The 16,742-nt window shown below is 44.4% G+C and overlaps 1 protein-coding gene across 1 annotated transcript in view; it reads right to left on the bottom strand.

Annotated features, from left to right (window-relative positions):
* Positions 1 to 16,429, bottom strand: part of AKIRIN1 (akirin 1) — a 30,375-nt gene extending 13,946 nt beyond the window's left edge. The window contains exons 1-3 of the mRNA XM_040337192.1: positions 15,977 to 16,429; positions 2,510 to 2,650; positions 519 to 650 (exon numbers count right to left, since the gene is read on the bottom strand). Of these exons, the coding sequence (XP_040193126.1) occupies positions 519 to 650; positions 2,510 to 2,650; positions 15,977 to 16,178 (475 nt within the window). The 5' untranslated portion in view covers positions 16,179 to 16,429. The remainder of the gene's footprint in view (positions 1 to 518; positions 651 to 2,509; positions 2,651 to 15,976) is intronic.
* Positions 16,430 to 16,742: the final 313 nt, after the last annotated feature.

Genomic DNA, 16,742 nt, shown 5'->3' with positions numbered 1-16,742 from the left:
TTTACTCCACTACAGACTGTGTACAGGCCAACAAATGACACAGACATTATGAAACTACATGATCAATGCACATCCTTTGTGGGTGAAAAATACAAAGTGTAAGGAAGGTTTAAATGCCTTTAAAGGAACACTGAAGGCAAAAAAAAATTTTTTTATCAATTTGCATAGAGTAATAGAACATATGCTCTCTCAATTTAGTTTTCACTTCCTGTCGAATAGCTACAACAAGAAGTGAAGGAAAATTCCCCCAAAGCGAGGGAAATCCATGATAATCTCCAGGACCAGAAATAATGCCCCCATTGGTAGATTTGCATTCCTGTTCTGGTGACCACTTAAAATTAGTTTTCATCTGCAGTAAAAATGATCACCCGGACAATTAGAGGGGGACACATAAAAAAAAAAAAAATAACACAAACACAACCCATACACTACGTTTTGCCTTCAGTTATACCACAATCATTTACATTGCATTGCAGCTTGAAAAAATAGAAAATATGTGCAGAAAAAAGAATGCAAACCTTCTAGTTTTGAGTTTAGAATCTGCTCATATTCTTCCCTAATCTTGTCTTCATGGTCCTTCAGTAGACGTTCACACAGAATTCCTACTTGTCGTAAGCTGAATGTTGGTTGGTCTTTCTTCACCACTGAACCTGCACAGCAATAGAGTTGGGAGATGGGCTCAGTTTTACTTTACCAGTATTCTTAAACACCAATCAAAAACAACCAACATGGAGATTAAAAACACCAATGGTCAGAATTACGTTTAAGCCAGCTAAAATGACAGGCGATGAATGGGTAACCTAGCATTTTTTTTGTTATTAGCCGATAGAGAAAAAGGTCACCCGTTTCAGCATATAGTTGCTTTGTTTTTCAGCTTTTCATCCATATTTATTATTTAGATTTTTCTTTTTGGTAAGGTTATGGATTGGAGTTAATTTAATATATCATTATTATTTTTGTTAAGGTTAGGGAATACATTTTTATTGATGACTTCATTTATTGCATTTGCACGCTTCCATGCATTTCTATGAGGAAAAAATAGAATCTACCCAAATGGAGTTACAAAAGCAGCTCCAAAACCAAGTGCTTTAGGCGACTTGGAGTGGAGATGTGAACAATCGGAGAATAGATTTTTTTTTTTTCCCCTCCCTGAGCATTTGAGCGTCAAGCTCCACACTGCTTAGGTGTGAATGGGGCCTTGGCGTTTGGATACAGATGTGCATACTATACCCCTGAGATATGCTGTGCATTCATAAAGCTGGACATAGATGGATCGAAATTTGGCAGGTTCAGCAGGGATCAGCTGAATTTCAATCCATCTATGGCCATTCCCATTCGTGAGAAGACAATCTAAAATGACGGACCTTAAATGAACAAGCTTGTAGGGACATTTTTGTTTGATCAGCCCCGCAGTGCCAATTGGTGTATTCTAACAGAGGAGTCCTCGTTGTCGGACTACAACAACACTATGAGAAGGATAGTGATCCACCTAGATTGTGTGGATGGGGGAATTTTTTTTTTTGATCAGGCAATTGGCCGATTGTAAAAAAAAAAAAAAAAAAAACACCCCATGTATGCCGATGGGCACTTTTACACCATCCTGCCCAGACCAATTTTCAGCGCCATTACATGTTAAACAACAATTGCGTGGCCATGCAACACTGTACCCAAACAAAATTTGTATTTTTTCCCCCACAAATAGCACTTTTGGTGGTATTTGATAACCACTGGGGTTTTTATTTTTTGTGCTGCAAAAAAAAAAAAAAAAAAAAAAAGGTTTTGTTGTTTCTGGCTGTGACAGCTTGCACCTTCACAGTGGGGTGTGCATGTCTCACTGAGCTGTCCTGCATTGCCAGGCAATCTTCTGGGACCTGTGATGTGTCCCAGAAGATTGCTTTGAGGAAGGGCCGCCTAGGCGGCCCAAGCGGAAGCGCATCAGCAATCGTGATGAATCGCGGATTTGAAGACCAGATAATCGTAATCGAATCGTGAAGATGCGCACCCGTAATGGGCATCCGATTGACTCTCCTCCACTTGTTTCTGTCAGTCAGTGTGAGTAGAGGAAAAAACGGATACATGGATTTTCCCCGTTTAGACCGATTAGCGGTCATTGGGCACGTGGTAAAGAGCCTAGGTCAGAGGCTCTTTACCTTGATCGGAGATGTGGTGTGTCAGCCTGACACACCAATGATCGCCGCACTGTGGGCACGTGATCGCCGGCTTGTCCTGCTGGACGTCATATGATGCCCAGCCAGGATAAGAGAACCACTTTCCAACTGTCCAGAAACGATTCCTTCTGCCGCTAGTCAGCTGCTCAGATGACTTTTAGTGTTAAGATAATCACTGGCTTAAAAAAAAAAAAAAATAAAACACAATATGGGGTTATGGCATATTGCTGCAGCCATAACCCTGGTATTACTTCCTACAGTAGACGTCTTGATTATAGCCTGGTAAGGAAGTGGTTAATATCCATTCTTTTCCTTTATTGGACTTCAACAGTGCTCATTACCTGGTGAGGATGGAGCTGTGAGAGATGTACTGGCTTGAACCTCGCTGGAGTGTCCATGTTCACTTTGGCTGAAAGTACCTTCTAGCTGCCGTCGTCTATGGTAGCGTGTATATTCCTGTCTCAGGTTCTGAAAGATTTGTTCTTGAAAACAAACAAAAACTGTAAATTAGCAACTGCCACATACCACCCTACTAGGCACAGACTGAACAATAAGCGCAAAAAAAAACAAAAAAAAAAAAAAAACACAAACAAACACACACACACACACAAAATACTGTACCCCACATGAGAGCATTCAACTTAAATGAAATATTGCAATATATCGTACAGCTACATGGACAGACAGATGAATGCAAAATATGGAAGGCTTAGGTTCTGAAAACAGTCCCGACAGCCTTCAGTGATTGCCATGTGGATGTTTCAATCTGTTGGGTCATTTAAAATGGTCCTTTCATTGTTATATCCAACAGGAGAACCTACTAAATTCAAAGAACTATTTTCTTTACATGGACTTGGCTTTTCCTAAGAAAAGTGAGATTCTAAAAACACTACTAGATTTCTGTGCGACAGTCTACCGGGCCATATTTGATAAATGACAATGGGCCACATGTGAGAAATGCCATTTTCAGACCTCTTGATTATTGTGTGGCCCAGAACTGTACAAACAATGTACCTAACCCAAGTTCCCATGCAGCTTCAAAAAGAGAATTCTCGGTTTCCTTTAACCACTTCCCGACCCGCATATTGTAATTGTACGTCCTCTTTTTAAACATGGATATCTCAGTAACGGCAGCAGCTGCTGCCACAACTGAGATATCCATGTTTTCAGCGGGCGGCCGTGTAAACGATAACCGAGGTCTCCGCGGCGGATTCGCCGTTATCGGTGGCGGGAGAGGGCCCCCCCCCTCCCGCCGCTTTTCCGCCGCTTACCGGAGCCGTCGGTAGCGGCGGAGGAGATCCGATGCTGCCGCCTGGAGAGCGAGGACTTGAGTGAGGGCACGATAGCCCCCACCCGTCCTCATAGCTCTGCTGGGCGGAAGTGACGTCAAAACGTCAGTCCCGCCCAGTGTCTTAAAGAGACAATTTTTTTTTTGTCATTTTTTTAAATGACAAATTTTCCTTTTTTTTTTTTTTTTGCATTTAAGCCCAAATATGAGATCTGAGGTCTTTTTGACCCCAGATCTCATATTTAAGAGGACCTGTCATGCTTTTTTCTATTACAAGGGATGTTTACATTCCTTGTAATAGGAATAAAAGTGATAATTTTTTTATTTTTTATATTTTAGTGTAAAAAATAATAAAATCAATAAAATTAAATAAGAAAACAAAAAAAATTTTTTTTTAAAGCGCCCCGTCCCGACGAGCTCGCGCGCAGAAGCATACGCGAGTAGCGCTCGCATATGAAAACGGTGTTCAAATCACACAAGTGAGGTATCGCCGCAATCGTTAGAGCGAGAGCAATAATTATAGCCCTAGAGCTACTCTGTAGCTCAAAAAATGCAACTTATAGAATTTTTTAAACGTCGCCTATCTAGATTTTTAAGGGTAAAAGTTTGACGCCATGCCACGAGCGGGCGCAATTTTAAAGCGTGACATGTTGGGTATCATTTTACTCGGCGTAACATTATCTTTCACAATATATAAAAAAATTGGGCCAAATTTATTGTTGTCTTATTTAATTCAAAAAAGTGAATTTTTTCCAAAAAAAGTGTGCTTGTAAGACCGCTGCGCAAATACGGTGTGACAAAAAGTATTGCGATGACCGCCATTTTATTCTCTAGGGTGTTAGAAAAAAAAATATATAATGTTTGGGGGTTTTAAGTAATTTTCTAGCAGAAAAAACTGTTTTAGTCTTGCAAACACCAAATCTGAAAAACACCTAAGGTCTTTAAGTGGTTAAATACATTTGGGCCAGCTTGGACCACACAAATGATCTAAGTAAAATAAAATTGTGCTAAGAGCACACATACATCAAGTCGATTTAAATCACTAGTAAAAAAGCTTGATTTATATCATAGTTTTTAAAGAGCAACTGTCATCTCTGTCTCGCAGCGGCTCTTCCTCTGACCCGCCAACTGTCCCATTCACTTTAATGGGATGGCTGATAATGCGGCAATGGCAACAAGGTGAGGGATGTGGCAGCAGAAGGTGATGCCCGATAACAGGCTCTGCCATAATGGATCTGAATTGACAGGTGCTCTTTAAATAAATGACTTATTCTTGCTGGTAGTTGGAATCTTTAATATTTATAAACAAAATGAAGGTTTCCTATTTAGGATAAGCTGTTGAGTTAGTAAAATAGCGATATCAGAACCAGTTCAATCATACAGTTTGTAGTGTATACAGATTTGCAAAACAATGGGATAAAGGAATATTCCTGAAATTTGTTTTATCTCATGGTTACTGTGCCTTTGTGTGAATGTATCAATGCAGTGCATGTTATCTCAGCTTGCATTCATTGAATGAGTTTACCAAAAATGTAAATATTTCAGAATATAAAGCCTCATGCTACATACCCAAGCTCCATTTCATGCCGAATAAACTAAATTAATAATGTATCTTAAATAGAAAACTATTTTTAGGACAGTTACTCCAAAAACATTTTATCAAAATAAACTTGATAAAAAATATATATATTTTTTAATAATAATAAAAATAAAAAAAAACCCTCATTGATTTATATCCACCCTGCCATCTCCTGACTTGTGCCCAACCACACCATTATCCCAGAAATCTACTGACAGTGCCCCACCACCCATAGTTGATTATGTCATGTGCACCACCGGGGACTAATTTGCTCCAGGAAAGCTCTTTTCATGACCACAGTTGAAGGCGACATAGCCTTGTGTGCCATTGGGAAGGCAATTAGCTACACCTGATTGAGCTTACAAGTCATTTTTGGAGGGGGTGATCCTTTTTGAACTTTTTGTTTTTACATGTTGGTGTAATATCTTTCACTTTGATTTTATAAGATGCACTGAGCAAATACATCTGGATAAAATAAAAAAACTGTCTTAATTTCAGGCTGCAAAGCAACAAAACGTGATTTTAACACTCCTAGCGGTATTCCCTAGTCTGGCTCGGGGTGAAATTTTTATACCAAAAGCGGTATTCCCGAGTCAGACTCGGGCTCGCCTCGCTGCAGCCGCAGACAAAGTTACTTACCTTGTCCCTGGATCCAGCGATGCCACCGCGCTATGTGAGCGAGAGGGTACTCGCTCGATTCAGTGTCCTCCTGTGCCGCCGATCTCCGTTCCCTGCGACGTTACGACGCACGGGAACGGAGCCAAATTCAAAAAGTAAACAAACACCTTACATACAGTATACTGTAATCTTATAGATTACAGTACTGTATGTAAATAATACACACCCCCCTTGTCCCTAGTGGTCTGCCCAGTGCCCTACATGTTATTTTATATAATAAAAACTGTTCTTTCTGCCTGCAAACTGTAGATTGTCCATAGCAACCAAAAGTGTCCCTTTATGTCAAAAATGGTTTTAGAGCAGCTAGAAAACAGCGATAATAAATTATAATCACTTGCAGAATTGTGCGATAGCAATTTGTGGGGAAATTCGTCATAAAAAAAATTAAAAGTAATGACAGCGACAATTTTGCAACTGAGCAAATTTCAGTGATTTTGAGTTGATTACATTATTGAATAATTTTTATTAGAATATTATTTGTTATACTTATTTATAATTATTTATTATATTATAATTTTGTTTTTAAAAAAAATGTCATACCCGGGATGCCCATTAGTCTCTTGTTTGGTCAGATTCAAGCGAGTTATTCCTAAAAATTACAGGCCTACAGTATAAAACGCGACATTTCCTTGCAAATAATGGTACCGCATTCAGCACCTTTTTTCTGAAATAATCATACCGCCATGGAGGTTAAAGGGGGTGATTATTTTTATTGTAAAGAATTTGGATTTAAGCACAGGTAGATCCGATTTACTTTTGCAGGGCAGGTCAGCGATTATTGGTACTGCATCAACTGCAGCATTTGCATTTTGCAGAGCAGGGCCTGGCCATATGGGGAGCACTTTGATGCAGTCGGCCAGCTTTAGCCTGGGTTTACACTCCTCTGAAGCAGGAACCAGCGCGATTCCAGTGCCGGTTCCCCTAATCGCATCTCCCCCGCAGGCAGTTGACACCCGCAGCAGTTCGAAGAGGGCAGTGTGAATACAAAGTTAATGACAGCCCCAAATCGCAGTGGAACTCTGACAGAAATCAGATCGCATGTCAGTGTGAACACCCATACAATCCAATTCTGGTGGTGGGGGCGGCAGAAAGGTCCATGCACCTTTTTTGTATGAATCCAATGCAAGTTCAGCCATACAACTGGCTGAATTTGTATTGCACAGACAATGCATGTGATCTGCACCCGCAATGCGAGGTCACACCTCCTGGATAAATTTCAAAGTTCTCAGAATTCCTGTTTCCAGTCCATGATAATTTGAAACTCTCTAGTTTCAGGGCAGGCTATGGGGGGGGGGGGGGGGGGGGGGTCATTTGTACCTGTTCTGGGAGTTGATGTGGGTGGGTCCTAGGGGATTACTATGGGTGTTTCTGGTCCTTCATATGGGTGGTAAAAGGTGTAAACGTGCCACACCTCCTCCTGTGTCATTTCAGTCTTGCAGCATGCCAAAGAATAATGGCTTCCTGCAAGACTGCATTGGAAGTGCTATGGGAGGTTATTATGAAAAGGTTTTCTTCATATGTAAATCACAGAGCAGGGCTCTGGGAGGGCGAGATCTGAGTGGTGGGACCAAATTCTAATTGTGATGCATTCAATCCTGCCCAGCAGAAGCACAGCTAGCTTTCAGAACATGCAGTGTATGAAGAGGTTTCCTTCTTAAATAATGCCGTTATTTAGGGCTGAACTTGGAAGGTTTGGACTATAGCTATGACGGGAACTGTTATAGACTATAGCTGCTGCAGGAAGGGGCTGTGGAAGGGACAGATTATATCAGCAAGCTATACTGTGTCACATGGTACAAAGCCACAACTAAACCTAGAATATCAGGGGCTCTGCAGCCAACAGAGTAACATGCTACAGAGATATGATCTATGCTGGGATTGATTATTCACTTCAGTTCTAGTGAAAAGAAAGGTGGAATTCCGTTTTAAAACATGTATTGCAATGTATGTAAACAAACAAAAAAAATACCCATTTCTATTCTATACCCTTAGAAAGGGTGTATAGCAGTGTGCTAAGGATTCATCCAGATTTTTTACCAAACTGGTTTTAAAAGGTTACCTAAACTCTCCCCCCCTGTACTGCCCAAAACCTCTATAGCTCCATGGTCTTCTCCTCCCATACCAATATTCAGGACTTCTCCAGAGGCTCTCCCATCTTCTGAACTTCCTACCCTAATCTGTCCAACTATCTCCTACCCTATCCGCCTTTACGCAATCCCTTAAAACCCTTCTCATCGGGGTAGTCTTATTCCACCTAAAAACTGAACGTTTACTTTCTTAACTCTTACTTTCCAGCTCAACTTTGTTATTACCTTTGGTACCACTTGGCCTTCCCTATTAGGCTGTAAGCTCTTAAAAGGGCACACCTAGCCCTCTTGTATTTAATTGTATGGTAACTGTACTGTCTCAATTTATATTGTCAAGATGGTTGTCACTATATAAATTCTGCATTAAAATAATAATATCAGCTACTAAAGTCAATTGTGTGTGGGTTTTTCTACATCACGTACCTGTAACAAATACTGAATGTAGCAAGTGAAATCAGAAGCATTTTGGGGACAGCGACACCAAGTCAAAACTATTGGCGATAAGAAATGCGTAGGTTTCTTTGGAAGTCTACACTTCTCAAATTCTCTGCAGCAAAACAAATCAAATTTGACTACAAGAAAAAGCATTTGAAGTAGAAATCCCATTCATTCCTATGTGGCTGAGTCACACCTCTGCTTTGCAGTGCTGAATGGGAAACTATATGGTCAAAGCCAATGCAGAATTCTTCTTCGTTCTTCATCCATTTTACTACACATCAGCCTGTCACAGTTGGATGCTAGATTCAATGAAGTATCACCTGACATTTGGCCAAGTAGTAGGAAGGAAGAGAAAGGAACATTTGAGGAATTTTAGAATGCCAAGCAGAGAAGCACCCGCTCCTAAAGGGGTTTTAAACCCTTGTGTTTATTCACCCTAAAGCATTCTATGCATTAAGGTTAAAAAAACTTCTGTCAGTCACTGGCCCCCCCTGGGCTGTGGAATTCAGTCGGCAGAGACACGCTGTCCCTCTCTCCACAGGGTACTGACTCTTGATTGGATAGATTGATAGCAGCGCAGCTATTGGCTCCCGCGGCTGTCAATCAAATCCAATAATGCGGGAGTATCGGTGAAGCATCGAGAGCATTTGCGCGAGTACAAGTACTTGCGCAAATGCTCAGTATCGATACCGATACTAGTATCGGTACAACCCTACATTATATTGCAGCTTACCAATTCTTAGATGTGGTGGCTACATTAGTCCTCTTTTTAATGCCGGCCATAGAGTAAATCCCTTTCCTAAAATCATGGGTTGCAGGAAAGAAATTAGCTTGATTCCCCCAGTCCCTCCCACCAAGCCATTATATTCTCCCACTGGGGGGAGAATAGGAGCTGTTCCCAGGAGGATCAGAAAGTAATTATTGCAAGCAGCTATACTAGCAATAATCGCATGTAAAATCTGACAGGCCATGGGCAGCCTCAGGCTTTTTGTCTATTACCTGGTGATTTGGCCAGAAAGTTTGTTTAATTTTTTTTTGCAAATATATCAGTTACAGGGATGAGACAATGCTTTTACCACCGACAGGGGTGTTTACAAAGATCAGCTTTTATTTAGGTAAACCTTTATCCTAAAAGGAACAAGAAAATGGTTTGCTGTAACTACTTTTAAAGCATTAAGCTGGAGTGTTCAATTTGTTAGTGTATGTACATTTTCTAGTGGCTATGCAAAATCTCAGGCCTTTAAAGCGGATTGCCAGCCTTTTTATGTTTATTAAAAGTCAGCAGCTATAAAAAGTGTAGCTGCTGACTTTTAATAAACAGACACTTACCTGTTCCATGGTCCAGTGATGCGGCCACCTGAAGCGTTGCTTCTCTCCCCCCCCTTTCCGCCGGCGCCTCCATTCATATTATGGGCACCCGGCCGTGACAGCTTTCGGCTTCACGGCAGGGCACTCAATGCGCATGCACGAGTCGCGCTGCGCTTTATCAGTGGACAGGCGATCTTCTAGATCCTTGCACATGTCCCAGAAGATCGCCTAAACGGAGGGGCCACCTAAGGCAAGAGGAGTCACCTAGGCGGTCCCTGGGTGGAAGGAGGAAGTGGGACAGGAAGTCCCACTCCCCCCTCCCAAAAAAATGACCTACCAAATGTGGCATGTAAGGGGGTGAGGAGTGCTTAAAGCGGAAGTACCACTTTGGGTGAAATTCCGCTTATCAGCTTCCACGCTATTGTACTGCTGCATACGTACACGTTCCCATAATGCACAGCAACACACGTTTTGTAAACGATGCTCCAACACACCCTAAAAGAAGCATCTGCTGTATACCACACTGTTGGAAATACAGCCTGCCACATTTGGCATGCACGCTTGTGCATTTCAGTAAATTGTGTTTTGCAGCACAGTCATGGTGTGACGTTGTGGCAGGTAATGCCTTGATGTAAAAAGCCACACTAAAGCACATTCTAGACATAGCCTAAAAAAGGTTGGGAACCTCTACTCTAAGGTGTGTGCAGGCAGTAAGAAGCCTTTTATAAACATCATATTTTTCTAACAGATATCATGGAATGTTTATGACCAACATTTATCAAAGTGAATGCAGAGGGTCCAGCTGTAAAAACATGCTAGGAGACATGGAATCACCATTATCACCACCCCATACTGCTATACCAGCTACTCTGAAAATCCTTACAATCTAATGAAAAGCTGCATCACATGAAAAGAGGGGCTAAGCTCTGGACAATAACCTGACAACCATAGAAGGGGGGGAAAAACCCACCATGAACATAATCAAGAAACTACCTACTAAACAAAAGTGTAAAAAATAAAAAAAGTCACAAGCTCTGCAACAGTATTGTCATCCATTAGAAATGCCAAAATCTAGCAGTGTGCCTAAGCTATAAAATTGGCGCTGTTCTAGAGAAAGACAAAATTTGCATTTTTTTCAATTTTGGGTGTAGTAAAAGAGGCGAAAAAAATAAAATAAAAAAAATAAAATGAAACTACAAAAGCATAATTTTAGACTTCAATGAGGAATAGTCCCACCCTAGACATCAGGAAGATGAAAGGGTCTTAAAAGAGGAAGACTTACCTATAGGTAAGCCTTATTATAGGCTTACCTATAGGCATGGAAAATATCTCCTAAACCTGTACAGTTTAGGAGATATTTTCAGTGCATGCAGCCAGTGACATCACTGGCACATTGGTGCCGTGAACGGCGGCTTCACCGCGCATGCATGGGAGCGACATCATTGCGGCTCCAGCCAAATCACAGCGTCAAAACTTGCGAAGCCGGACGAAGCTCTGGGAAAGATGTTGGCTGTGACAGCGGTGTGCTGGGACTGCTGCACAGCTTTGTTCTAAGGTAAGCAATTCACAATAAGCTAGTATGCGATGCATACAAGCTCATTATGCCGTCTTCTTGCAGGGTCTTTTTTGCCGAGGTTCACAATAACTTTAAGCAGCCAATAAATGGTTGTTTTTTCCTTTTTGTTCTACCAGCGGGTTGAACAAAAATACTGATCCAATTCCCCCAGCCACACACATTTGATGTGAATGGGGGGGAAATCACTCCTGATGAACTATTGTATTCAGATAGCAGGGAGACTTCCCCATCTTTAGAATACACTGATTGAGCAGCATTTGTAGGCTGGTTGTACAAATGTTGATCGCTACAACCACTGTCCCCATTGTAATTCAGCTAGTCCCTGCTGAACCCTACTATCCCTCCCAGGATTTGACTGACAGCAGCAGGAGCCAATGTCTATCCTCCCGTGGCTCTCGGTGAAGGCACAGCGCTGGATTGATACAGGACACATGTAGGCGTTTGGGGGGCACTACTATTAGTTTTTTTTTTTTACATTAAAGCGGATCTCCACTCTAAAGTGGAGTCCCGCTGATCGGCACCCTCCCCCCCTCCGGTGTCACATTTGACACCTTTCAGGGGGGAGGGGGGTGCAGACACCTGTCTACAGACAGGTATCTGCACCCACTTCCGGCCCTACGATACGGGCAAAGGACGGGTTTTTTTTTCCCCTTCCCGTCCGTCCCCCGTTGTATGCTGGGAACACTCGGCTCCCAGCACACAGCGGGAGCCAATCGGCGGGCGCAGCGCGACTCGCGCATGCGCCGTAGGGAACCGGGCAGTGAAGCCGGAGCGCTTCACTTCCTGGTTCCCTCACCGTGGATGGAGGGGGGAGCAGCAGGGTGACGAGCGATCGGCTCGTCATCTGCTGCGATCACCGCTGGACTCCAGGACAGGTAAGTGTCCTTATATTAAAAGTCAGCAGCTGCAGTATCTGTAGCTGCTGGCTTTTAATATATTTGTTTAGTGGCACATCCGCTTTAATGCTGAGAATATAAGAAAATAAAAAAATAAAACGTTTGCTTTTACAACCACTTCAAGGGCTCAGTCACACCAGCCTGCGGGCTAAGCCCCTATTCACAAAATGAGCATGTTATGCAATTCCTGACAATACCGAAGACGAAGAACCGCATGCTGTACACATTTTTAAAGTGTTTAGACTTAAAGTGGTTGTAAACCCACTTTTTTTTACTTTTACCTACAGGTAAGCCTATAATAAGGCTTACCTGTAGGTAAGGAGAATATCTCCCAAACCTGCACAGTTTAGGAGATATTCCCCTCGCAATGCGCCGCTGATTGCAGCGGCGCATGCGCAGGGGGGATCTACGGCGAAAGGACCGGCATCCGCCGGACCTTGCCGAATTTAAATCTCCCGCATGCATGTGCGGGAGTGACGTCATCGCTGCTTCAGCCAATCACAGCGCTGGAGCGGCGATACCCGGAAGACACGCCGAGTCAAGATGATATCTCGCTCGGCGTGGACCAGGTAAGTTCTACACACCTCGTTCCGAGGTAAGTATTTCATAATGAGCTAATATGCGGTGCATATTAGCTCATTATGACTTTTGCCTTACAGGAGAAAAATAAAATAAAAATTTTGATGCGGGTTTACAACCGCTTTAACATGCGATTCTAGTTCATGGGCACAAAACACGGAGAGGAAAAAAAAAAAAAAAAAAAAACACAAGGGCTCAATCACATTGGTACGCAGCCTTGGAACAGCATGATGAATAGCCAAATGTTTGTCTTTTTTATACTAGCACTGAGCTACACACAAGAATCCTATATAAGTGAATGGACACATCATTGAAGGGACTCATACAGCGTAGTACCACACAGGCTCTACATCAGAGGTCATGTAGCCGTTCTTGTCTAACAAGGCTGTTGTGTTGCTATGGCCAATAGGCACCTACACCCGATGTGTCTCCATTCACTTATATAGGCTGCCTGCATGCAGCTCAGCACACGTACAAACAGATGAACAAAGCGTGTGTAAGTGCCCGTGTGAATGAGGGCTAAAACAGTATGTTTTATACGGGCATTGCATTACCTTCTCACTAGTTACTTAAAATTTTTGAACTTTGCACCAAAACAACTGAAAGCACTGGCCATGGTTTTTCCGAGCAGCCCCATTTACTAGAATAGGTCACACTTGGCGGGTGCTACAGCCATCAAAAGTGACATGGGGTAGAATTCCTGCTGCGGCCATGAAGAAAAGCATTGTGGCTGCACCATGTGTACCCCCTTGGCTGCTGCCTTAAGCCAGCCATAGACGGTTCAAATCCCTGCCTGTTCAGGGACTGGCTGAGATTCAAACCGTGTATGGGCAAGCCGATTGTACCAAAGTTGATCGATTACCTTGGGTACAACCAGCCTGTCAGATTTCTCATGCGATCATTGCAAGCAGCTATAGCCAATAGCAATCATCACTGTGTGTTCTCTCAGCCAGGGAGGGCACCCCCCACCAGGAGAACACAATAGATTTGCAGGTGGGATTCTCCCAGCAACACTGACTGCGTTGATGGGGGAATCAAGTGATTTTCTTTACTGCGATCTTGCAGCAGTCTCTTCTGGGTTCTTGCAGCCAGCCCCATGACTACACATATACACTGAAGGTGGTCATCACTGGGCTGGATGTAAAAACAAGACACAGCTGCCCCCCTACACAATGAGCAGTCGAGATCCTGGTAGTCTCCTGGGATGTGCAACATCGGCATTTCAGGAGGCTGTAGGAAATTGAGGCAAGTCATGGGTTATGCAATTTTCTTTCCTTCCACCACCCCTCCTGCCTGTCCCAACAGCAGGCAGCTTGCTATGGGGACACCTGAGCCAAGCTGCAGCTCCATGTATCCATTCAGACATGGAGCCGCGGTTCTGCCCTGTCTCTCCTCATTGGCTGCTCTCAGCTAATCAGGAGGGAGAGGTGGACGAGGCACTCCTGGACATTGCTGGATCAAGATGGAGTTCAGGTAATTAAGTGGGCTGTTGCACACAGAAGGTTCTTTTTTTTATTTTTTTATGGGAATGCATTGATATAAAAAAAAAAACCCCTTCTGACTTTACAACCACTTTAAGCCGAATTTTGATCCATCTATGACCAGCTCAAAGGGGTTGTAAAAGTTTGTGTTTTTTCACCTTAATGCATCCTATGCATTAAGGTGAAAAAACGCCTTGAAGTGACCGGCTCCCCAGTTTTACTTACCTGAGCCCATTTTATCTCCTTGGCGCGTCCCCACCGTCCTCTCCATAGAGTCCCGGCTTTAATTGGATAGATTGATAGCAGGGCAAGCATTGGCTCCCGCTGCTGTCAATCAAATCCAATGACTCAGGAGTAAGGATGAGCTCTGGCATGTTCGCATAGAACACGTGCAGAGCCCGCCAGGAAGTGAGCACAGCGCTGTGCTAATCACAGCCAGGGAGACATTGTCCCGATGCTCGGCTGCAGGGATCGTGAAATGTCTCCCTGGCTGTTATTAGCGCAGCGCCATGCAGACTTCCTGGCGGGCTCTGCACGTGTTCTATGCGAACACGCCAGAGCTCATCCTTACTCAGGAGCATGCCCGCATGGTAACCCCCCTCGGGAGAGCCACCATGGGACCCCAGAAGAGGATGTTCGGGGTCACTCTGTGCAAAACAATCTGCACAGTGGAGGCAAGTATGACAGGTTTGTTTTTAAAAGAGGAACCTTTAGGCCCCTTTCACACATATGGATCCCATCCCGCTCCGTTGATCCCTGCTGAGCCGGCAGATGACAGGGCAGTCCGCCCTGTCAGATCGCCGCTCTCCTCTTTGGAGAGGGGGGGAATCGGATGGACACGGGCCAATCTGTTTGGGTTCACCCGATCCGATGACGGGTGGAAAAATAGGATTTTGCTCCGTCTGCAGAATCGGACCATAGCGGGGACCGATGAGATTGGGTGTCAGCGGATGTTTATCCGTTGACACCTGCTATCCCATAGGGATACATGTATGCATTTCATCCGAAAACGGATGGATGAAATAGGGACATGATGTCCGCACGTGTAAAAGGGGCCTTAGTGTCACTTTAAGCTGAATTTGATCCATGACCGAGGGGCAGCGTGACACGGCCTGGTTGGAGTCCAGGCTGAGGTTGCCACTCCATTTGCTGCAGCAGGACTGCATAGATGTGTGACTTCCAGGGGTCAATCTTCCTTTCTTGTACCTTTGATCCATGTATGACTGCCACACATTTGGCACCTTTTGCGCAGGGGAGCGGGTACCTGGTTTTGACAGCAGGGCCTCTTAAAGATGGCAGTATTGCCTGGGCCAGAAACAAGTGTGTGAGAGGATGTTAGAAAAAAGTGGGTGGAGAGGGTGACGGGTTATGTCACAAAATGAGGGCTCATTCTAGTCTATGCACTGCAGCATGTTGCGATGAGGTGACATGGTTTGCACCAAAGACGCAGACATGCTGAATTCTTAGGTACCTGAATGTACGGGCAATTTCTCCCCCCCCCCCCCCCCCATCACGGCCTTGCAATGATCCTGTGCTGATCTATGTGAATGAGTCCTTATTTCCAAGACAATGGGCTGCCCCAGCTACACTACCTGAGAGGGGACTGCAGTGCCATTCTGTTGGTTGAACAATCCCCTTTGTATTGATCTATGACACAGTAGATAATAGGAGAGTGATAAATAAACGTGATGGGCCCCTGTGTGTGCCTGGGGGCCCCTATGATGTCATTCTATAAAACAATTTCCTAAAGCAGTGGAGCCCCTTGACGCCATGTATTGTGCCGATGATCAGGACTAGGCCTAAGATGGGGTGATCGGCCTCTGCTAGAATGATCGGCCTATGCTGGGGTGAACAATACTCCCCCTCCCCCCGACACACAAAGACAAACGGATACGTACCCGGGGTGAGCCGGCGGTCCCCACCCAGCGGCTGCAGAGAGGACTGCGGGCCTAGCGGACTGTCGGGCCTCATGCCGCACCTCTGGGGGGACGGGTTGGCGGGGGATCCCGGGAGAGGGGTGCACCGACGACGCTTCGGAGACTGAGGGCTCATCAGGGCCTCGAACTCCATAGAGCGCTTTAATGTCGCTCCGCAGGCCATGGTCGCTCTGATCTATCCCAGTCAGGTCACACAGAAATCTACCGAGTGGCCGGGGAAGAGGAGGAAGTCCGGTACAAGGCACGGATCGGTATCCTCAGCTTCTCCTTTACGATAAGTTCACACCACAGCAATGGCGACTCCTCCCCGGCAACCGGCCAACTGCCGCGATGGTGACGTCACGAACCGGCCGGAACCACTCCAACAATGGCGGGGGGAGCTCGATCCTCCGCTCTTGTAGGTGCTAGTAGAAAACCGTGAGAGTGGAGGCTGTCCGATGTGTGTGTGTGTGCTGAGGGGAAAATCCGAGTTATATGAGAGGGAGACGGGAACAGGGTCAGAGTTTATGTGGCATTCTGTCTGTGTCTGGGAATGGCATGTTCCAATACAAATGCAAATTCTACAGAGGCAGAGGTCACAGGGGGCTTCTCAGGGGAGACAAGAGGAAATGGCTGTATAAGGGGGATTATCAAAAAGTGTGAAAGGGTGCATGGCCCGGAAGTAAGAAGAGAATGGCATGTTCCTGAGGGAGATGGTGGGTGGCCAGAAATTGTGGAGAGCCTAACA

This window comes from Rana temporaria, chromosome 2 (assembly GCF_905171775.1).
Source record: "Rana temporaria chromosome 2, aRanTem1.1, whole genome shotgun sequence".
Classification (NCBI taxonomy): domain Eukaryota; kingdom Metazoa; phylum Chordata; class Amphibia; order Anura; family Ranidae; genus Rana; species Rana temporaria.
This window is presented reverse-complemented; position numbering and strand designations above follow the sequence as displayed.